Below are 24911 nucleotides of genomic sequence, written 5' to 3' on the forward strand. Positions count from 1 at the left end.
CAGCATGTAACATGTCATCCCAAGTCAACCCGTAATTGAAGTACTGGCTTAATACATCACTACTGTGACATTTTCTTCAATAAATAGAGTAAGTCTTGACAATACAAAAAGGTGCATATTACTGTGTATGTTTCGGGAGAAGTATCGATATTACAATAATGTTCAGCTTATTAATACCCTTTTATTTCTTATTCAGGGCATAACAAAATAACCCCCCAAAACCAAAGAAATAAAACAGTTGCCTTCTCAAGAGGAATTCAAAAGAAAAATGTTAATGTTTTTCTTCAATAAAGAGCCCTCTATTTACATGTGGGCCAGTCAGTTAAACAAAAGGTTGGTTCTGAATCTAGAACTGATACAAGGGCTTTCTGCCCTCTACAGTCACACACATGCAGCATGGCAAACATGGCAGCCAGTATTTCAAACCCTTTAGAAATAATACAGGTTTTCTTTTCTTCTTTTACTATTATAGCAGTAATGCATCTGGAAGTTTGAGTAATAATAGCTTCCTGCAACAAACCATTTGACACAAAACAGAACAGCTTGTTAAATGACAGTTATTTCCCCTTAAGGGAACAAAGCATTAAAATGTCATTTCCTGACAAGAATATTAAGTAGTATATTTAGAAGAAATATGAGTTGAAAATAGCTATCAAGAGACATGAACTGAACTTTTGTTTATTTTTTTAGCACCCACTTTTCATGTCTATGTGCATCTAATTTTTTCTTAAATGAATCCCGTTAATTATTAGACATCAGATTTTAAAAAAAAGAAAAAGAAAAAAAAAAAAGAGTTGCCAATTGAACTTTCCCTGAATAATGGCTGAAGTTAAATATTTAACAGTGCGATGCCAAGATGCGTGTTGAGGCAAAAAGTTTCTCTACTTGTTGTGAACTGCAACTATTTTAATGAAACAGAAATAGGAGGGATACAGCTGCACTGGAATTGGCATGTGCAGTCAGTCTCCTTGGCTCCAAAAGGTGAGAAGCTACAATTGCTCCATGCTGCCTCCCGCCCCGCCCTCCAAATCAATCTAACCTGATAGCAAGGCTCCCTCCCCCCAAAATCTGTCCCCATGCTACATTTGTTATATTAGCTCCTTGTGGAGATTCCTTCTCAAACCAAGGAACTCCAAGTGTCTTTTGCTACCAAGCTAGGCTGATGCAGGATGTGATTTAACACGGTCAGGAAGGACTCCTTCATGTGACCATCTCTAGGTCATTGTACCTTCTGAACATCAGTCTTTGTGCTCAGTTAAAAAATGGGTCCAAATCTTCTTCCATGTTGACATCAGGCACCAGCTGATCTGATACTTCCTTAGCACCATATCCTGAATTAGAGACATTAAAATCTGTAGAAAACCAGGGATGGTCCAGAATTTCCTGTGAAGTCAGCCGTTCCGATGGCTCCCGGCGCAGTATGCTACGTATAAGGCATTTTGCCTTGGGGGAAAGAGTCTCTGGAATGTTAAATTGCCCACGACGGATCTTGCTGAAGAGAGAACTAGGCTCAATGTCATGGAAAGGATAGCGTCCAACTAACATTGTGTAAAGCATGACACCTAGACTCCATACATCTGCTGCCTTGCCAGAGTAGCTGCCATTTGTGTTCAAGATCTCTGGACTCACGTAGGCCGGGCATCCATGCTTATCAGAAAGAGAGTCATCATTTCCTCGTAAAATATACGCATCTTCTAGACTTTCCAATTTTACTCTAGTCCTGTAGGGCAAGAAAATAGAGGCAACCATTAAACCCACTGATGAATTCCAGACTATTGCAGTTACACAATTATGATAATAATAAGTCAGAAAAATCAATAATCCTAAAAAGGTGCATCAGCTTGGAATCCCCATTCTCAGGCTAAGATTTCCTTTACTTATAGTAACATGTGCATTGTCTCTTCCCTCCCACTCAGACACTTGATTTTATTAAGAGAATAAATATAACCCCAATCATACGAGCCTACACTTTTTGGTAACAAGACTTCAGTTAACTATAGTAAGGTATGCCTGAGAAGTCATTCCAGAGCTCTTGCTCTTGGTGGAGTCTTTCATTGCCAAGTTCACTAAGATTGTAACAAACGGGAGTGGGGGGTGTTTTAGATTGTTCTTGTGGCATTGATTCTTCCCCGTTTATTATGCAAGTTAGGGTGGTTTCTTTGTTTCCAGAGGGAAATTACCCAGTTCACTAAAACTCAAGAGATAGCTTCTAGCTTACAAAAACTACAGAATTTTTTTTATTACAAATTGACTAAAACTTTCAGATGAAGCACTTACAGTCTGTATGGTGAAGTGACATCCGAAAGAGGATAAAGCTCAGAATCAAGGAGCAGCTGGTACAGTAATAATCTACTAGTAATAATTAACATAGCCTTTTCCTCACATAGACCAAAAAGGTACATACTAGCTAAGGGCTAGAGTACAGCTCCCTTATTCACATTGGTGAACAGTCACTCACATTAGTCCCATTGAAGTTAATTGGAATAATTAAGTCACAATCTCACCTTAAAATATCTTCTCTCTTTAACCCCAACACACAATACAGGAAGAATGAACTATACAAATAAAATTTAACTCTTCCCAAACATTCCTTTATTCCTTTAAATAGGATCACATTAGTTAGGTATGTTAAAATGGTATTTAACAGATTAAAACAAGACTATCCTGCTTAGGGGAATCAAGAGAAAGAAGGAAGGCAATACAGTTCTTTGTGATGGACAGATTAACAAAAAACGATTTTCAGCAGGACCATATAAATGGCGTATCTAGATTGGAAGCTCTTCATATCTGAAGTGTCATGCACTTGTTAGCACAATGCAAGAATAATCTCTGCAGTGGCAAATTCTCTTTTTATTTCAAACTAAAGTGAAAAATGACTCCAAGCTTCCTTGTTACATTACTGTATTAGTACAGTCTAACTGTACATATCTATATAGCATTTAAAGTTGAGATCCCTTTTCACTGACAGATGGGACACTGACACTAGTTACCCTTTAGTCTATAGATTTTATTCGCCAGTAATGACAGGTATTTTAGGAACAATTTTAGTGTAATGCAAGCACATTGGAATCCTTCTTCTCTGAATGGAAAAGAAGCATGACATTTAATCAGGATTTTCTTTTATGAGACAGAGTGTTCAATGTAAAACATTCACATCAGGGATCATAACCCAACATTGGCTAATATGGTCCTAGTCTCTTGTCATCATTGATCCCTGGTAGGCCCCAGGACAAGAACAGGCCCTGTACAAGACAGTATTCCAAAACCATAAATTCACAGGTGGGGCTGTGAACAGACTGCAGGCCGCAGCCCTTCATTACAAAGCACCTTGTTGCTAAGTATTAAGACACAAAAAGGGAGTCCTATTTCTTAAATGTTTACTGAGAACTTTGCTTGGGCTTGTGTAGTAAAGGCAACCATGACCCATGTTGGCTTTAGAACTGGATCCAGGATGGCTCAGGGCGACACTTGTAAAGCCAGTCAGGGCATTCTGTTGTAAAGTGCTATATAGCAGACTGCTCTATAAACTCTCCAACCACCCTCAGACCATTTCGACATCTACAGACATTTACTAGTCGAGGTCAAAGCCCTTTTGGCAACATGCCTCGAATAAGGAAGTCATAAATACCTAATTCAGAATTCCTGACTCCTAAATACAGTACATAAAGGCAGCTTATTCTATGATTAAATAGGCCAATGTCTTCTCCCTTAGTGCACAGTGATGGGATGTGTGCCACGCATTAGCTTCCTAATTAACTACCCATTGCCGGCTTACAGACACCTCTGGTGGCAATGGACAGGCAACCAACCTTTAGAATTCCAAATAATAATCCAGTGCAGTTATACTTCAAAACAGGAAAAGTTGCAAGATCACGGTCAGCTTCCTTCTGTGTCAAGTTCAGAACCTCTTTATGCACAAAAGGACTGAAGAGGGAAGCTGACTAAGAATGCTGGTAGGATTTCCTCTGCAATCCTAAATATACACTTGTTCCTCTATCTAAACAGGAGAATAGAAAAGGAGGGAAGACGAGAGAGAGAAGAGAGAAAAGGACAAAGGACAGGAGAGAAAAAGCACAGGGCAAAGTGGGACTGAAATTGAAGGCAGAGACATGACTGGTGGTCCCAGTACTGTAGCTCGTCATATTTTCCACCAAGATGTAGAGCAGAGTTACTCAGATGTGCACTTCGGTCACTAAACTGCCAAGCAGCAAAGCCATCAGTTCACCTTTGTTAACTAACCGAGTAAAATACACCCCCCACCACCACAGACACACACAGGCTGGAGAGGAGTATTCTATTTATAAACAACTAGTGGGAGGGAATCCAATACATGCACCCCTACATATTTCCCTGTACTGTTGACACTCAGATGGTATTTATTCCCTTATACTTTACATTTCCAATAGAGCTTTGGATTAAAAAGAGAAAGACGAACTAGTGAGTATTTTTTGTGTGTTTTTTTTTACTTTTATAACCAAGTTATTTGAATTCCCAAGCATTTATGTTCTTGTGACTGAGTGGTGCCATATAAAACTGATGCTGTGGGACCAGAAAGACTGCTCCTCTCCCTTTAAAAATATTTGATTCCTAAGAAATCCAATGAGAGAAGAGGCTTCCTTTGTTATAAAAGCAAGCAACGCGCACACACACTGGAAACAGAAAACCTTACTATGACCTTGAGCCTTATGCAAGGTGCCCTGCATTACAGGATCAAGCCCTATATGCCTGCTATTGCAAGTTTGGTTTAAACTAGTAAACTGAAGAGCAGCTGACCATTTTTTGCTTGCTCCACTGTAATCTATGAGTGAATGAAGCAAACAGCCATGTTTTCATCCTTCTGAACAGAGTGGACTTCAGGAAACACAAACAGACCACCTCGAATCTTTTTATATATATATATTTTACAAACACACACACACTCTCTCTCTCTTTTTTATTTATGGATTAAAGCAAGGAAATGGTGGCCCTGCTAGAAGCAGTGTTTCAGTGAAGGTGATCACTAAACATGCAAGCTAGTATATTTGCATTTCACTTTGTATAAAACTAGTAGCTTGCTTTCTTAAGTTCTTCCACATCAGGTGTACTGAACATAAATTAGCACCTACTCACATACCATGAACTGCTCGGACATTTTAGTTAGCTAGGCTGCTTTTGTGAAAGATCACTAAGACCAGCATGAATTTACAACAATGAAAAAATTTTACCTATTGGGGAACAACATTAAGGGTATGAGGAAACCAATCATATGATAAAGCTGTCTACACACAGACACAGAATATGTGCAGGTATTTCCAAACGCTTTAGATGCCAAGACCCATATTCAGTGAGTTCGGTGGAGAAAAGAGAGAAACCCAACCTCCTTAGTACTTAAAGCAATGGAGAAAAATAATCTGGCCTTTGTTTTCAGAAGTGACAAGAGCTTTTGGATGCCTCTGTTTTGGAGTGTCTAACTTAAAACATCTGATTTTCAGAAGGCATGAGTACTCACCCTTTTAAAGCACGTCACATTAGCAATTTTGGGCTGTCTAGTCATTCCTGAAAATGTAGGTTTCTGTGCAAAGGGTAGGAAAGTCATCCAGTTTCAGAGTAAACAGACAAGCCTAAATTTGATTCTTAGCAGGCTAGAGCAAGTATTTTAAAATGAATTCATGATCAGTTTTGAAACTCTTCACATTGTGTTGTTACCAATTTGGAATAAAAGAAAACTAAAAAAAATTAATTTTGCAGTTAAAATCCTTCCTTTCTCCCAATAAATCCACTTGACAGAAACAGGAACAGTGTTTAAAAAGTACTATAGGAATGGCTGATGCAAAATTAATCCCTAAAGTTCAGATGTACACAACTGCCAAAGCCAGATGAGAGTCACTTTAGACATGTATTGTAGAGCAACAAAGACTTTTGTGAAGGCCTGCATAATTATAGTACATAATTTCAAGTTTTAATGCAGAGACTGAATAAGCACTTGGAAAAAGAACATTATGCATCTATCAGATCATTGATAAAACACCGCATTAGCCTAATGCATTAAAAAAAATACAACCCTGAATCAAGGCTATTTAAAAAGGGGAAGCTATTCTGCCTGTGAACGCTTTCCCATTACTGGTGAATGAAACCACAGAAGTGCAATCAGAGGGCAGCAGTGGTACTCAGACGGGAAATGCGTCTTTGTCCCCATAGAAACCGTCAGGGAAACCCATGAAAAACAATACCACTCTGAATTTCTTATCAATATGCCATTCATTACTTGACTGCATTCAGACTGTGCTCTTCAGTAATGTAACAAAACCTGATCAATTAAACCTCTTCTAGAAGATTCTTCAATGTAACCTCCTGAGTTGGCATCAGTTCCTGGCAGACAGCTTTGTTATCATACAGCCTACACTTTTTCACAGTGATTCACATTATTCCTCCCTGCAGAGTTTGGGGATTACGGACAAATTACTGCACTGCCTTCTAACACACAGAAGCCAGAGCCACAAAAACTCTGCAATCACACTCCAGCTTCAGTCATGTTCTCCAAAAAACAAACAAGATTTCCAGAACTAGAATCAGTGGAATTATTCAGAGGCCTCAAAGCTCATTTTTACCACTAAGGGAAAAAACTGATCATTCAACAGATACAGTGTGAATGAAAGGGTGTTTCTGAGGTGCCCTATAGTTAGGAAGGCCATGCATGAACTGAAGGGGTGATTAGTAACAGCATCTGTTTCTTACATTTCTCCGATACAGTGTATACGGAAACTGACTTCTTGGCCGCAGCAGCTGAAGGTAGGGTTAACATTTTAGGAACATAGAGACTGCAATACTGCACCAGACCAGTGGTCCACCAGTAGCCAATACCAGCTGCTTCCAAGAAAGGGGCAAGAAACTACTCTCACGTCTAACTTGGTAGGTACATTACCTACCTGCTAGTCAAGCATTGTTGGGAGTGAGTGTTCAGGAATGACAGTAATTTAGCCAGTAGCCCTATGCTCCAAGAGACCAGAAACCAATTTCTATAGTCATTTGTCCACATCTCTATAGTTATGCACTAGAGAGCAAACCAATGTCAAATGATAATCTTTTCTCCTCCCCACAAACTATCCCTTCCATTCTAAGACTCCTTCCTAGGTTAGACCACACACGCAACACATCCACATGACCACATGTCATAGGCAACATCATTCTGGCCTAGGACAGAATGGCATTTCCTTTGGCCCCCCACAGACGTGGCTCTCACTGAACAGAGACTGTTGTTGAGCCATACTCTTTCCCCACTCCAGCGACAGAGACTACTCAGGCAGGATCAAGAATTGCTCCCACAGAGCCAATAATCAAGTCCAATCAGGGTAATTTAGTAGCAGCTCACTCTAAAAGGCAAAAATTGAGCATGGACTGACTGTGCCATCAGATTTGTGAGAAAACGCTGGCACTGCTCACTATTCTTTGCCGCGAACTGACTACTGTAAATAAGAGAAAAGAACCTCTTTTAAACAAACCAGGACAGCGGTTTGAAGTGAACATCTACTTTAGATACACACACTATTAAATCCCAATATTTGCTAACGTGAACATATAATAATTTAGTTCAAAATTCATCTCTGCTCCAAGGACCATGCTATCTTACCCAGGGCAAAGGGGACAACCCCTTCCCTCCCCCTGCAACAATTTAGCAATGGAGTGCAGAAGCGGGAAGTGCTGCATTCTCAGTATTAATCCTCCTTTCCCCTATGTCACAGAACTCTTTCGGTAGGGATTAGGCTCCACACTGAAGGCGGAGGCTGGCAGTTCTCCAAATGCAAGGAGCAAGAGGGAGGTGGCTCAAACAGCGCAGCTTTGGAGGATACGTATTACCAAAGGAATGGAAAGATTCTCCCACCACCCCACTACCATGCAGTAATGGGAACTGCGCAGATTCCCTCACTATCCTTAGAAGAATGCCTCTGCAAGTGCAAACTTCAACCCAGTTGCTCAGACTCCAGTGTGATAAGCATGGCTTAGAAATTTAGGGCCAGAACCTTAGCTAGTGTAAAGTGACATAGCTCCACTGACATCATCTGAGCTCACATCAGCCAAGAATGAGGCCCAGACTGCTCTGCATTCAGGATAAACCTGCAGTAGAAGTACCTTATAATGCATCCTTCAGTGTTCCTATAGATTTAGGACACAAGACCTTCACTAAAGTTAATGTAGTTCCGGTTCTGTACTTTTCTAACTCAAGAGGATCTCAGTTTTTTTCAGTGAAGGATAAGACCACAAGGATTCCATTATTTGATAAGGATCTGGGATAAGGTGGCTATCTGAACTCACTTATCTTCCTTAGATCGCATTAGAGATCAATGGTTTTAAAAGGCTCCACTTGCAACTCTATGCACCTGTATCCACCATGTTCTCCAGAGCCTTTTACACCAGGAGCAGCAGGAAGGAACAAAGACAGGAATTTGGTTCAGTTAAGATAGCTGTCCACAAGGAATGCAAGAACTAACCCCAAGTTTACTGCCTCAGGAGACACACTAAATAAGCAACCTGATTATCAGTGGTGCTGAGCACCCACAGCTTACATTGCGCAAAACTGGATCTATGGAAAACAGTCCGAGTTTTGAAAAACGGCTAGATTTTGGGTGCTCAATTTGAGACACTTTACAAGAGGCTGGTTTTCACAAAATGTTGGGCGCTGCGGGCGGCCTGAAAAAATCAAGCACCTTTCAGGTATCTCAAGCTGGGCAACCAAAAAAACACTAGCCACTTCTGAAAATGTAGGCAATGCATATTGGCCAAATACTTATTTTGGTTAAGTGAAACAAATGTCCAGTAATCAAAACTTGCAGGGGATGGGAGGGAGGGGGAATTAGTTACCATCGACAACAAAAACCCTGCGGAAAGTCAGCAATGCAACTAGAACGTGACTGACTTGAATTCAAAACAAAATGCTGAGCATGGTCAGAATTACACAGTTCATTCAGGAGTTTGCTGATGCAGTATTATCGCCTCAGCACAAGGTGAGGGAGAGCAGCCCTCTCAGGGAACATGGTGCATGCCACTTGCTGACTTGTCTGAAACACCCGAGAAGAGGAGTGCCAATCACAGGAGAGTGCCCATAGACTGAGTGAAGCATCATGTATGCGCTTCAAGCACACCAGAGTGTGGAGGCACCTAGGCACTAAAGAGTAACAGACCCCTCAGAGAAAACGGTAAATACCTGTGGAGGTGGGAATGATGGAAGGTGGTCTCAGGAAGCGGGAGAGAGGAAGGGGGAAAATTCCTTCCAGATAGGTGGGAGTGGTGCAGGTATTCCACAAGGCATAGTCAACTCCTGTTGGAGGACCCAGTCTTCTCTAATCGCTGTCTGGTCAATTTGGAGCTCCCATGCTCTCCCAGAAACCAGTGCTTCAGTACTGGGATTAGAACAGCAGAGAGGACTCCTGGCTTCTATTCCCAGCTTCTGCTACTCCCTTGTTTGTGATCTTGGTCAAATCACTTAACCACAATGACCACATTCACCTCTCTATAAAATGGGGAGAATATCTGCCTACCTCACAAGGACATTCTGAGGCTTAAGGTTTGTCGATTGGTTCACGGACTCTAGCAAAAAGGCACCGTATAAAAATCTGGATCAAAAAGGAGGCTTAGCAATCAAACGACACAGAAAGCAAAGGGATCATGAACCTGGCTGCTGACAGAAGTTACTTAACTGTTCTGTTTTATATTTGAAGTTTGATGAATGAGGATTTACTGCCTGAGAAGACACAATCCAGCCTTCCCACACACTAAGGCAAAATAATGAGAAAGAGCCTCAGTTTCTGGAGTGAGATTTGATCTATGCTTAGACCCTCCACACTTCAAGTTATACTATTTAACGCTACACCTTTCCTCTGAGATTAGGTTAAAAGAGGATGATAGAGCGGTCTAGAAAAGAAACCCACTTTTGTTTCTGCATCTTTATTTTAAGAAAGCTCTGTTTACACAACTGCCATTGCTACAATTGAAAGCTCTTTGAACAGTTTCCCTAACTCCTAGAAATCTTGTTTGTTCACTGTGTGTTCTAAGCAAGGTTAAAGGTTGCTAACATCAGAATGCAACCAGCGGACTGCACTACAATACAGGAGTGTGTGGGGAGGATGCATGGTGGACAGAGAGGAGTGGGGGAGAAACAGCACTACCCAAAATAAGAGAAAGAGTCACTTAGGGCAGGTCTACACTTAAAATACTGCAGTGGGACAGCTGTGGTGCTGTAGCACTTCAGTGAAGATGCTACTATGCTAATAAGAGAGCTACTCCAATCAGCACAGTTAATCCACCGTCGGGAGAGATGGTAGCTATGTTGACAGGAGAAGCCCTCCGGTTAACACAACACTGTCTACGCTGGCAGCTAGGTAAGTATAACCACGTCACTCAGGGGGGTGAATTTTTTATGCCCGAGTGACATAATTATACCAAGTGTACATTTGTAGTGTAGACCTTGCCTTAATAGCCAGTAAGTATGCAGCAAATTAAATCTCCGCTCCAAATATCTGTGGGATCCGTTTTACTGTGCTAAGATGCCAAAGAACAGAACTAAGTTACCTTAAAGCAGAATACACTGGTCCCAAGGAACTAAACAGTTCCAGAAAACAATATAAAACTGCTCAGTGTACCAAATAAATACATATTACACTACCACAGGCTTTCTAAATTAGTGGATTGTGCTGGATGTGTTGCCTTGGCATAGGACGAAGTGTCAAGTTATACTTATTTTGATTAACTCTCACCTGCATGCAATTTCCCATATTTACTAGAAGAACAAGGAAAAATTACAATATCTGGAATACCAATATTATTTTCATTTTCCCTATCAAGAACGATTAATGTGCAAGGTCCTCATGCTTCAAACATTATGACAGCTAATATTTTAATATAAATGAAGTCTTTAAAATGCTATAAAGAAATTAATAATTCCTTGATAGGAGAAGTGATACTTATGTTAGGAAAGCCAACGCAAAGAGCATGCTACATACACAGACTGATTTGATTCTTAAATCTTCAATGTGGCTCCTCCTGGAACAATTATGTTTTATATAAAACTGATGAAATACATATACAGCAATACTGGACACACAGCTATTTTTAGCACAGTTCAATGAAGATGTTACCATTCTGTGACATTATTGGGGGGCAGAACAGCTGGGAGAACTGCACATTTTCTCTGCTCAAAGGCACAGAGTATGCTGCTAGGTCAGTCTATAGGAGAAAAATATCTCATGACATGAGCATACATAAAGCCCCACAAACCTATAAAACAATAACCTGCCTGTCGCTCTGTGTGTGTAAAAGGGAGAGGTGGTATTTGCACATCTTGTGCTGTGAGTGTGTCAACTATTCCACAGCAGTCAACTTTTTAAAAATTAAAATGTAAGGAACAGATTTTTAAAAGCGCACAGCACCCAACATAGCTCCCAATTAGGCGCCAAAAAACAAACAAACAAAAAGCTGGTCAGCTCCTACATGGAAGCTGAGCTGTTTTGAAAGTCTAGCCCTGAATTTTATATGGCAAAGTCACAGCTATCACTACATAAACAGATGCGCAGCTGCTCTCTAACCCAGCCTTATGAAGTGTTTCCACCCACACAGCAACATCTTAAAGGTCTTTACTTCTTCAGAGATGAGGTATGAATTTAAAAGTCTAACTCTGAAATCCCAACATTAAGCTCAGTCCATTTCACCCTGACAATTTGTATTTTAAAAAGGGTAAATTAAATGCAAAAAACCTTCTGTTACATAAAACAGTTAGATTGCATAGTTCAAAGTCAGGAAACACAATAGTACTATTGTAGCAGTACCCTGACTACGGTGCATATCTGTATATTTCATATAATTCAATTAACAATGCTCAAATATATAGGCTCTCAAAGCTGGATAAATTAACACAGCTGTAAGACCCTAGGGCCAGATTTGCAGAAGTGCTAAGCCCCCCAAATTCCAAATGAAGCTGACAGATGTAACAATCACTGGGGGAAAATAAATCTATCACTCTTCCCATTTTTTGTTTGATTTTAACTGTGCAACAGTAATTTTAGATTAAAAGGTCTTTAAAACTGAATCCTAAGCCCAATATGTGCACACTAGAGAGAGTGTGAAACTTAATGCACCATCACATTCTAGCTTTGCTTTAGGATATCGCCAGATTGCCATGAACGGAATTAGGGCTCAGATCTATGATGTGTCGAGCACCCTCAACTGCCATTGAGCTCAGTGGGAGTTAAGGGCACTCGGTACACCTTGTTGGATTGAAACCCTACATCTTTCTAATTTACAGCTGTTATATAGGTTCAGAAATGGCAAGAAAGCTTCTAAATGTGCATGCTTTTAATACAACTTCAAACGTTAGGACTTGATTACGTATTCCTAGACATCATTAGGCCCAAAGAAGAGAGTAGGCACTAAGAAACCCTGAAACTGATTTTTTTTAAATGAATTTGAACTACTTCTGAAGAATACATAGATTTATTGATTTGGTTCCTAATCCTCAGTTGCTTTTACAGCTCTCAGCTAAAAGCAGCCAAAAAGTGGGAGAATTTTCACTCAAGTGCTGGCCAAATGCTACAGTGCCAACCTTGCTTCTAGAGAAATAAAGATCAGATGGTCATCAACTAAAGGAAAGTTTAACAGGGGTGTACGTGCGTGCGTGTATATTAAAGATGCATTGCAAAAAACAAACATGAAGAGAGTTAGGAACAGAAAGCTGTGCAGAAGGACCCCAATTAAATAGCGAGGGCCCGGGGAGCAGGAGCTGAGAGGCCCAAGTTATTCAGCAGGCATACAATTTTACACTTCTTTTTATTTGCCTCCTCCTACTTCCTGGTTCATTAGAAATGTCACAGACAGCAGTAATCTGTGACATCCAAAATACCATGCATTCCAAGCAGGCTGCTGGTTTCTGTGATGATGTTTCTCAGAATGCAACATCACAAGCAGTAGCAGCCTTGTTGAAATGCCTGGTATTTTGGATGTCACCGAATGATGCACTCTGCAACATCTTCAGTGAACTAGGAAGTTGCAAGAAGATTTTACAGAGAGTAAATACAGCAGCAGCAGCAGACTGAAAGTGATGATTGATTGCTTTCTGATGGTTTGGAGCATGTCAAGAAAAATAAAAATAGAATCTAGTTCTTCTATTTCTGCCTTTCACTATCTGTTTCACCTGACTGGGTCTCAATTTGTTCAGATGAGAAATGGTTTAATGTATGTAAATCATTCTGACACACCTGGATGAAAATTAATTTTCTTGTTACTGGCTTAAAAATAACAAGCAACAGCCGTTTAACCTCTAAGCATATGGTATTTTAAAAATCAGAAGAAACATTCTCTTTTAGTTAATAATTGATTGGGCTTTGACTCTCCAATTAATGTTAACAATAAAGCAGTGCTAGTGCAACACAGACCTATACTTTGGCCTTGTGCCTTATGATGTAGTCAGCTCTTAGGAAGCATTTAGTGCAGGATTTCCAAAGGGCAAAGTTCCATAGTAACTCTGCTCTCATTGATCAACACCCACTCACTACAATATATAACCACACATGTTGTGAGCATATATTATGTTCTCTGTGCAAAAATGTTTATTAACAGAGTAAAAATGACATTGCCAATTAAAAATGCCGTATGCAAGTTTTCTTACTATACTTCTCAACCAAGCCTCTACGTGCTATCACGATATAAATATTTATTAATAATAAAATTAACAGTGACAATTGCAAAAACCTAATTGTTTACATCTTGCACTTATCTCAGACTGGTAACAATGTTAATCACTAGTGCTCTTTTCCCTTAAGTTCCCAGTGATGAGAAGAAGAAGAAGGTCTTATGTATTGCAGTGGGAGGAGAAAATGGGGAACAGCTATGTGTTTCTAAATAACTGTTTATATGGGAATTAAATAGGCTTTTAGTAAAAGCCTGTTTCTACAAAATTTAACTTTGAGTTTTAAGTTGACAATACCCATAAAACTCTAATTAGAAAAACAGAAAGTTTCTATTCCTCATGGTTGAGAAGAAACTTCCACATCTAAATTGAGGCAGCACTGTCTTCCTCAGCCTGCAGATGGCTCTCTCAAGTGCTTCTGCTGCTACTCATAGCTTTCCTGAACAGCCACAAAAATGAAACTGACAAGACACTGACCTATTTCATTAAAGCAGGGGTAGGCAACCTATGGCACGCATGCGCAAAGTGGCATGCATATTGATTTACAGTGGCACTCACACTGCCTGGGTCCTGGCCACCGGTCCGGGGGGCTCTGCATTTTAATTTAATTTTAAATGAAGCTTCTTAAACATTTTAAAAACCTTATTTATTTTACATACAACAATAGTTTAGTTATATATTATAGACCTATAGAAAGAAAACTTCTAAAAATGTTAAAATGTATTACCGGCACACGAAACCTTAAATTAGAGTGAATAAATGAAGACTCGGCATAGCACTTCTGAAAGGTTGCCGACCCCTGCATTAAAGCAATGCAGAATCCTGTGCACAGCAGTAAAAATGCCAATTTCACTCTGATACAGCTTGAGCAGAACAGGCAAACACTCAACGGAATCACAGGACTGGGAGGTTAGAGCAACAGAAAACTTAGAAGTGACTCTTGTGTGGAGAAAGAGAACTCCCTCTCTCTCCCAGGAGCCAGCTAAAGGGCTTCAAACTGATCAGAAGGCTTTCAGCCATGACTGATTTGAAAGAGGAAGCTCCCAAACAGGGTCAAGAACAGCCTGCTGGGAATAATACCCCCACTCCCAGGTTCCAGCAGCTGGGCATGAGGGCTGCACTTCTCAGCAGATTGCTGTCTCTATGCCTTTTTGGTGTGGCCCCTCCATCTTTTGGGTCAGCCTGCAGCTAAGTAGGCATAAATTTTCTTCATGAAAGAAAGGGGGGAAAAAAACAAACAAAAACAAAAAAACAACCCCAAAACAATACACATCATAAAAGAGGAAAGAAAAGCACAAAGCTCCATCTCTTTCCATTCCCTTTTATTTTAAATCATTTGAAGGTCACCTTCAAGTTTAATATTTGTCCCATGTTCCACACTGCTCCAGCAGGGCTCAATGATGTGTGAGAAATCACTACCGAAATGCATCATGGAACACAATTAATGGGAACTGGTAGCCACAGGGAAAGGATTCTAACCTTCAAGGGTCTGAAGTCTGTTACAATATCCCCTTCATCTACTTATATCCAGAACCATCTCACCACAAAAGCAAGGAGATAGGAAGGAAAAAGAAAAGAAAAAAAAAAAAAGTCAGTGCTGCTGGTTTTGGAGAACCATCACTGCACTCTCCTTGCCACCTCTGGTCATAAATGGTATTAACAATGCTGAGAATTCTCCTCAAAGAGTTCAGGGTTCTTGTCAGCGTCAATCCCCCTTCCTGATGGATCTCCTAAGGCCAAATCCCATGGGGAGCTCAGGGCCCTGAACTCTAAGTGAAGCTAGTGGGAGCTGTGGCTGCTTAGCAACTTTGAAGATCAGGCCTCATGAAAGCTGAGCACTCAAAAGTTGACACAGCCAACCACCATAGACCTTTTATGTAAATGCAGGCCACGCAGGAAGTCTGTGCCACAAACAAGAGCAAACAGACCTGCCAGTGCAGTGCCATAACCATTAAGCCAATTCTTCCCTCCTCCCCTCTTAGGATCAGGCAGCAACTTTAATCTCCAAATCCCACAGATCTTGGGGATCTGCCACAGGCCTCTGCACACACTCTCTCCTCCATGTACACAACCTATCTCTATGCAGCCAGCCTCTTCCTCCAGAAGCCAACTGCTAATCAGGACAATGGGGATTCCACAGTGCAGAGGTGGAAGATCTGGAAACAATACTAAATGTCCATACTACTTGGCTTCAAAATCCTCACGTAGTTGGTAGAGGAAAAATATGCCCACTTCAAATATGGCGCCCCTACTCTAAAGATGGGATGGTAGCAGAGCATGAGGAAAGGAAGGAAACTGTCCCAAACAAAGCATCTTCCTTACCAGGCATCGATGCACAGATCTTCAGGGTTTTTTCCCTCATCAGCCATAGAGAAATAGGGTTACAGTAATGCACACAGTGTAATATTAACCTTAACCTAGAATTTGTTGGCTGTAGAAGAGCAAGGAGGAGAGAAACTAACCCATTCGAACAGCAATCCCAAGTCCAACATGCAAAAAGTTCTTACCTTTCTTCATCCTTAAAGATAAATTTTCGCAGTTTGAGATCCCGCAATACCAGTCCACCATCATGACAGTGTGCAACAGCAGAAGCTATTTGGTAGAACAGTTTGGCTGCCTCCTCTTCTTTTAGCTTCTTGCAGGTACGAACAAAAGAATGCATGTCCCCATAGCCTCTTTCAAAAAACACGTACGCTTTTGTCTCCCCAAGAATTATTTCAGTAATTTGGTTGATACTGTTGTGCGCAGGTAGACAAAAACACGGCGCTAATGACTCTTGGTAGCAACCAATATCAAATACCTAGAAAACAATGACAGTAAAACAAGGGTTAAAGATAGCATAAAGGTACAAAGTGGTAGTTATATCTGGCACTCAGCACTGTACAGAAATTTGTTGTCGTGTATGTACACTGCTTTTACAACTCTTCTTGCCATGTGTGGAATTGGCAGGTGCATTTGTGCATGGCGTTGGGGGGAAAAAAAGCCCAGAGACTATACCTCCTTACCTGGAAGGGAATGCTAAACTAATTAGGCCTTAGCTACACTGGCGCTTTACAGCGCTGCAACTTTCTTGCTCAGGGGTGTGAAAAAACACCCCCCTGAGTGCAGCAAGTTACAGCGCTGTAAAGCCTCAGTGTAAACAGTGCCCAAGTGCTGGGAGCACAGCTCCCAGCACTGTAAGCTAATCCCCATGGGGAGGTGGAGTACCTGCAGCGCTGAGAGGGCTCTCTCCCAGCGCTGGCGCCGCGACCACACTCGCACTTCAAAGCGCTGCCGCGGGACCACTCCCACAACAGCGCTGTACAGCTGCAAGTGTAGCCATACCATCAGTAGAGGTTTTTCTCCAGAAGTAATAGTGTGAATGACTTGAAGACCCAATATGTGATTAAACCCAGATTGTAACCTACATTATGGTTTGAGAGCCATAGTTATATATAAGATGTCAGGCCTCAAAAGTAATCAAATTAACCTTCTGTTTGAAGAAATCCAACTAAGACCTCAGAGACCATGAACAAATCTTTGGAGACTTGTGCTTAAAGAGATCTTGTCAAACTAAAGCCAACAAATCTCTTTACTTATTTTACTAACTCCTTAAAGCCTTAACATTTTTTCATGTTTAAAATCAAATGTGTCACCATTAATATTGTTTACTTCCTCTTACTTATGTTCATTGCTAACAAGAAAAAATCAGAGAAGTCAGTTTCACTTTCACATTCTCACTTTTGCAATGATTGTGTTTCAAAGGTCAGAAAAACATTGTGGAAATACTGGTTTTAGACTTTATATAAGCTTTATTTTAAAAAGTAATTAAATCTTGAGGCAAATATAATTGAATGTCCCTTTAAAAGTTGACTGTCACTTTAAACAGTAAGCAGGTTATCAATGATCTTGTGAATGGGCTATAAAAATGCATAAAGGATGCTGGGAAATCCAAATATAAAATGTTACTATAGTCTAGTGATTATGAATGAATCAGTATTTGAGTCAATTAAAAAATCTAAAGCAGTGGAAAGATTCCATAGAGAACAACAGAATGCTTACCCTTTCTTACTGCAGAGCAACAGATGACAAAGAGGGTATTATATTATACTGTTATACTACCCCAAATGCACTGTAGGGTACAAAGGAAGGGATGAGGGTTTCCAGCACTAGAGAAACACTATTACTGTCCAACACACTCTGGAGTGTACTGCTACTTTCGCAACAGTAATCTGGTCCCACTAGAGATGCAACTGGCTACTCTTTGTATTGTTTAGTTAACAGCACTAAGAGGAGCTGATATGTCCTTAAACCAAACTCCCATTAATATGATTGCTTTTCATCCTAGCTTGCCTCCTTGGGGGGCAATCACTGTCATTTCCTCTGAAGCTTTAAAAGCTTTTAAGACTAAAGTCTTCTGACATGGTTCAACAACAATTTACAAAAAGCTTCTAAAACAAACTAAGGTTTTTAATGCTTCAAAGCAGTTTTGACAAAATTCCCTCTTCAGGAGACATTCCAAGATGGCACGACACTTGACAAAATGGGCCAAAATACACTTACCTGTGCTGCTATACTCCATCACAGGCAACAGTCATTCAGACAGACAGACGCCCAACTAACCCAACTCATTTTATAAGAAGGAAGATTAGCATCAAGGGGTTCTGGTGACATGATAAACCACAAAGGCAGCACTCAGTGTTTGTTGCTAAAACCCCACTGCATAATTCATTCCAGAGGGAAACTCACTGACACTTGGATCTGTGCAGAGGTCTCAAAAACTTAATAACTACCACATTAGAAGTGGTTGGGATTACTAAAAAGTAGCTGCCATAACAATGAAAAAGGCCTTTCATAACCTCCCAGTATTTTAAACTGTCTTCATCTGAAATACCATTTCTACAATTCTTATGCAACTGTAGCGTCCTTAAAAAAACACCACCAACTACCTATGTTATACTCCACAGTTCTGAGGGAACATTGATCAAGTAGGTCTCTGATGTAAGACAACAGACCATATGTGTTTTGTTTCTCTAAAGTACTATCATACTGTCACTATCCAGAAGTTTTTTTTTATAAAGGGCTTTTTTGCAGCCAACCTATGTAATATCCCTGGACTCAGTTCAACACAAGTTCAATAACGAGCAGTCTGATTTAGTTGTTAACAAGGGGAAGGGAGCAGACACCATTGTTCAAATGCCACTGAACCCAGAAGCAACTAATGGCATTTGTAGTTAGTGGGTGCAACCAAATGGATCTGAATATCATCAGGATGTGTGTGCTATTTCACCTTATGCCCATGCAAGAAATTAGTTAAGACTGTCTCAGTAGGATACCAGACGGTAAAACTTGTTAGCTGTCTTAATGGGGAGGATATTTGTCAAACAGGAGCCATGCTACTGTAGGGTGGTTTAAAGTATACGTTAATTGAGGAAAATAAAGGAATGTGATCACTACTCCTCAGTTAAACTAGAGATTCAAGGCAAATTAAATATTTTCAGGGTATGGATGACAAGCAGTGGCTCACACTTATGAAGGAAACTGAATGGTGTAAAGTTTAAAAAAATAACAAGAAGCATCTTAAAAGTGTATGACTCAATGGAAAAACAAAACAAATTCACCCTTTGAGGAACTGAAATTTTGCTGCACTCTGCCATAAAAATATCCTGAAACACTGCAATACTTGCAGCTAAGGGAGAAAAAACTTGCTAAAAATAGAGCATAGCAATGTAGTTACTACTAACCATGCAAGTTTTTATATAATTTCATGCAGAGAAGCAGCAGGATAGTCTTACTTCATAAGACAATGCAACTGTCCTAATATGTAGCTCTATTCGGCTTTCATTCTAGAAATTCTATTTCAACTTGTATTTGTTTTGGTAACAGAATGCTTGCATTTGTACAACATGCAATATCACTCAGCTTCCAAGGACAAAAGATTCCCCTCTCCAAAAAAAATCAAGTGTAAATTAAATCTTCATTAAAATCAGGGTTTATGACTCATAATTGAGGAGTCCATTTATATTACCCTCTGAATCAAAATCTTTTACAAACAGATGAAAGGAGTAAATTAGCACCTCACCCTTGCAATATGTGCTAGTCCATAACTTCTTGTGAATCAAATTTAAAAGTATGCAAGTATGCAATAATCAACAACGTTATGACCAATCCTTTGAATAATTTTGAGTGTCTGGCTACTGTTCATTACAGACAACTCAACACCAGAAATTTACAAAAGATTGCTAAATGGCATAATTATATATTTTGGGAACAATACAAGCATTAAAGTGCATGTTGCAGGGTTGCAATTTGCTATACAGTCACACTGCTACTGCTTACATGAATGAGCATATGTCTAATATACCAGAGACAATGAAAAATGTAACCAGTGCAGTTTAGGAACAAAGGGGAAAAGAATATTCCCTCAGACTGAAAGGGAAATACATTGCTTGATAGAGGTGCAGGCATGTGGGTTTCCTTTTCCCATGGGTCACCTTCGGATGTTAAAAGAAAATGGGGGAGGGGGCGTTGAAAAGCAGGCAGTCTACAAAGAGTGGCTTAGGTATTTTGTCTGCGCTTCTAAAAAACGTAGGCGTACAGCTTTTATTCTTGCTGAATTGTGCAACGGGGGAGGATGCTATTTGCAACCAACCTCCTCAATAACGAGGGCTCACAGCTCAGCAGGATTAATTCAAGGTGGATTTTTAATCACTTTTCAGACAAAGCTGTCTACAACCTGCAAGGGTTTCAAACTAAAGAAATAAAGTAAGACACCACAGTATCTTCAAATTAGCAGGGGGCTCCATTTTGAAGAGACTGGGGAAGGATCAGGTTATAGCATGATCAAACTAACATTTAAACATATTTTAAAGATGGTTCTTCCTAGTACAGTTCATGTTGGGTAGAAGGCAGCTTGGCTCCAGGCCACCGTTATAACGTGGCCATTGTCTAGAGTGAGGGGGAAAGTTACAGGATGCCTGCTTAATTCCGTTCATTTGGGGTTTGGTTTTAAATTGATCTAACAATCGAGCTGGTCGATATCCGATCAAATATAAATCAATACACGATCTGGTTTTAAAAAGATAATGGAGAAAGGTGTTACCTTGCAAACCAGCTCCTCTCCACTGTGCAGATGCACGGCTCGGAAAACGTGGTCTCCCTCAAGAGGCTCCAACAATAAGTATTTCCCGATGCAAGAAACGCAATGCGACAAGTTAGGAGTCTCTGGTGGGCTCGGAGAGCCTAGGTTCGGACTAAAACTCTGGCTTGGCTCGGTAGATCTTATAGACGAGAGCTCTTCAAAATCCTGGTTTTTATTCCGAGGTCTCCCATATCGCGCTATTGTGATAGGGGTTGACCTTTGTATGTTCATGGGTATTGAAAGAACGAACCAAAGTTATATACCAAACCCCTGGGTTAAGATCAGTCACTTCCCAGTCCAGCGGCAGCTGCCTTTGTGTTATTAAAGGGGGTGGGTTACCTAGATAAATAGTACCAAAAATAATAACCCACAATAATATCAAAGCGATTGTTTTGCAAGCGGATCAGCTTCAGAGCAGCGTGCTGAGAACCGTGTGAACAAAAAAAGCGGAGTTAGCCGCAGGTCTTTTTGTTTCTTGTACGGCAACCGACTCGTTTGACTGTTGGATTTTGTCTTTTTTCAGAGAGCAACAAAGTAACTAATTTGAGAACGTGGAGAGCTGCAACGTTCGGTTTTCGAACGCAGCCTAGCAGGGAGGCTGTAATATAAATAGAGCAAAGAGGGGGGGAAAAGAAGGGGGAGGCTGATTCGGTATCAGTCTCTGGTGCCCTGAACGCCTACTAAAATTTTTAATACGCTCAACCCCAAAAAGGTTAAGTAACGTGCTGCATAAAGGACTGGATTGTCCTTTCTCTTTCTCTCTTTTTAATACAGGCAAAAGAAAAAAAAGTTGCCTACGTTTTAACTGTAGATGGCGTCTGAACCTTTCCTCTGATTGCAAGGGCTATCCAGAAATTCAACAAAAAATAGAGAGAGCATTTAACTTAAAAGAGCGGTCAGCGGCAGCAGCAGAGCCGACAAAAGATACAGTATAGCTATAAAAAAAACCTGCAAAAATACTTCGGTTTGCCTTGGATTTTTTTTTTGCCTTAACAGAATGAACTGCAAAACCCAAAACAAATGTGCACAAATATCCACACAATTATGCAACGCAAGATTTTGTTGTTGTTTTAATCAAAGAAAAAGTGCAATCAAGGACACGATCAAGAGTCTTAGCTATCCATTGCACGAGGTTTTTTTTCGTATGTTTTCCCGCAGGGCCTCCAAGCGCTTTAATAGAATTCACACACAAAAGAAAACAAAACAAACTGCAGGAAGAAAAATCCTGGCGGTTTCTTTTCTCTAGGGTCGGAGAATGTGAAGGGGAGGGGGGACGACAAATTGCAATCACTCTCAAAAAATATTGCAAGGATCTGATATATTTCCTAGAGGCAGGAGAAGGGGGAAGAAAGGGATGGCCGGGCCGATCCCTTTCAGCAAGACATCATCCCTCCACCATGTATTAATAGTTACTTACGTGGCTGGGATTCTCTCTCTAGCTCGCTCTATGCCTCACTACTCAATGTCAGCAGCTGCAGCAGCACATTTACCCGGTGCTCCAGTGCACAGGCTGACTGCACAATCCCCACCGCCGCACAGCGGACTGGCTCAGAGGAGAAGCCCACCCCACACAGAGACGCCTCCTCATTGAGCCAAAGCACCATCAATCACAGAGCGATCCTGCCAACCCTGCCCCCCCACCTCTCTTCCCTCCCCACCTCCACTCACTCTCACAGTGAATGAGCCGGTTTCAGGGTAAACAAGGTGAAATATCCTTCCGCAGCACAGGCTGTGAAATAGGAGCTTTGTAGTTGCTGCTGGAGCTGACTGAGTCAATTCTTGGAACTGTGCATGTCGAGTTTTACTGACCTCTGCTTTCCGTTCGTTTTATTTGCCTGGGATCTGGCATATGCTGGTTGGAAACTGTGTGAACCTTGCGGTTGGGGATGGTTTATTAACCTTTTTTAATAGATTTTGTCCTTAATAAAAATGGAATAAACTCTCCTAAAATAAGAACCCAACATTTTTTCCCCTTTGCATGCATGAATGCTGTGTGTGTTAGACGAGGTTATGAGAGCCCAAGGCTTTTTTTTTTTTCCTTCTCAATGAAGAAATCAGTTTTTCCAAGCAACGTGGGTCTTAACATATTGAAGCAAGCACCAGCAGTGACTTCCCAGTGTAATTAAGTGGGAGGAGTTGCCCTCACTCCAGCACTAGTTTAATCACCGTTCCAAACCTAAAAGGTGCTGTAGGGGGGAGGGGAAGGTAGCGAGAGCAAACTCATTTGTATTACATAAAGGAACCTATGAATGAGTCATCCTCTAAGCACAAGTGGGGTTCCTTTTCCGTGTTAAAACTCCTATGTTTTTACAACTGATTTTGGATGTATATAAAGTTTAATGAATAGCTCCCCAGGCCCAATGTTTTCTCCCTCGAGTTTGGCTTCCTGTCAGTTCTGGAGCCAGCAAAGGGAGCAGTGTTAAAAGCAGAAGAGTGCAATCCAGGCGCGAATAGCAGCCGCATGCAACAGAAAATGGAAATGGTTTTGCCCTGCAGCAGTGAGGCGATGCAACGCAGGGCAATACAAACTGGGCATTCACTGCTCAAATCAGGGTTTTGTAACTTGTGACAGATGAGAGGTGGGAGGGTTATTATCTGGGATTCTGGGAGATAGCATCCACTGTTTGGGGCAATGACCTTTGTGTCTGTGTGACACAGTTCTTGGCAAAAACTTGGGGTGTTCTAACAAACATTAAATAACCCCAGTGTAGGTGAATCCATCTGCCTTTTGCACACAAGAAATACCTTTTAATGATTGTAGCACATAGGTTGTAAATGAATCCACAGGGAGGTGTTGGTATGTGCAGGGGAAAGAGACATTTGGATTGGAAAACACTTTAGCAAGGGCTCTTTTTAAGCCAGCACCCCTTCCGCTTCACTTATTCCTTCCCAGGGTGGTTTGGGTCTTGTGTTATCCCAGAAAAGCTCTGAGCTGCAGCTATCCACTGTTAATGTACCAAAAGTGTAGATATAATAAAATATTATTGAAAATGAATATGCCTATCCTTGGGCCAAAATCCTGTACAGGGGAGTCAGTGCTGAGGAAACTGCAGGGCTTAACCCTTTGTAAATACCAGTTCCTTTGTTTAGGGGAGGAGGTAAGGGAGAAAAGAGTATAGCCACTAATTTGCAATAATTTGTGAAATTCACCTCTCATTTCTTCTGAAATACCAAGCATAGTTTAGAACCACCACTAGTATAAGTTTTCTCAATACCTCCATGTTCCTTTGTTAGACCTTAGTCAATTTGTTCTTCTCTTCTGAAGATTTAAATGATAGCAACTTGTATTATGTGCTGAATATTGTTTGGTTCCCCAGACACCTTGGAGAGATAGTCTGTTATAAATAAAAAGTTACCTGAAAGCTCATTTACCGTTTAGAGAAGGTACTGAATTCACAGCCCAGTGGTGGCATCCTCTGTGAACAGAACAGATACCAAAGTGAGAAGCAGCATTACAAGTCAAGCCAAGACATATCAACCTTGACCTAAAGGAGTTGCCTCAAGAGGATAATAGCAACATCAAAATAACCATACTGGATCAGACCTGTGATCCATCTAGTCCAGTATGCTGTGTTTGAGAGTGACCAACACTAAAAGCTTCAGAAGAAAGTATAAGAAATCTTCCAGCAGGCAGATGCGGGATGCTCTGCCCCTGAAAAATCCAGTTCTAGGAATTAGAAATTGTTTTACATCCTGAAGCATGATATTTTATATTCCTTCAAAAACATAGCATTAACATTGATCATTCTGAATAGCTGTGTTGGCCATACAGATGTCTAATCTCTTCAAGTATTTAAAGTTCTTGGCCTCAATGATACCTTGTGGCAATGAGTTCCACAGTCTCATTATGCACTGAATGAAAATATATTTCCTTTAATCAGTTTTGAATTTACCATCCTTCAAATCCACCAAAAGTCCCCTAATTCTTATGTAATGAAAGTGAGAGAACTGAACCTACCAACCTACTTCCCCTCTGGGCCATTTTTTTAATGCTTTTATTTTGTTTTTTTAACATGTCTCCTATTATTGGTCTCTTTTCTAAATAAACAATCAAATCTTTTCAATCTCTATTCACATGGAAGTTACTCCACTGAGTAACATCAGTGTAAAACTTGGTGGAACTGATAGAAGACTCAGTCT

General features: G+C 40.6%; 1 protein-coding gene across 1 annotated transcript; it reads right to left on the reverse strand.

Moving 5' to 3' along the window:
• Positions 1–161: 161 nt before the first annotated feature.
• Positions 162–22305, reverse strand: TRIB2 (tribbles pseudokinase 2). Its single transcript, XM_032775179.2, has 3 exons — positions 20733–22305; positions 16159–16451; positions 162–1720 (listed from the first exon to the last, which is right to left on the reverse strand). The coding sequence occupies exons 1-3, from the start codon at positions 21000–21002 to the stop codon at positions 1252–1254; spliced, it is 1032 nt and encodes a 343-aa protein (XP_032631070.1). The 5' UTR covers positions 21003–22305; the 3' UTR covers positions 162–1251.
• Positions 22306–24911: the final 2606 nt, after the last annotated feature.

The sequence above is a fragment of the Chelonoidis abingdonii genome, chromosome 3 (genome assembly GCF_003597395.2).
Source record: "Chelonoidis abingdonii isolate Lonesome George chromosome 3, CheloAbing_2.0, whole genome shotgun sequence".
Classification (NCBI taxonomy): Eukaryota; Metazoa; Chordata; order Testudines; family Testudinidae; genus Chelonoidis; species Chelonoidis abingdonii.

Coding starts and splice junctions, on each gene's coding strand:
- TRIB2 (XM_032775179.2), bottom strand. CDS start 21,002: ATGAACATACAAAGGTCAACCCCTATCACAATAGCGCGATATGGGAGA. Junction 16,452..20,732: donor GAGAGGAGCTGGTTTGCAAG/GTAACACCTTTC, acceptor ATTGTTTTCTAG/GTATTTGATATTGGTTGCTA. Junction 1,721..16,158: donor ATCTTTAAGGATGAAGAAAG/GTAAGAACTTTT, acceptor CTTGCCCTACAG/GACTAGAGTAAAATTGGAAA.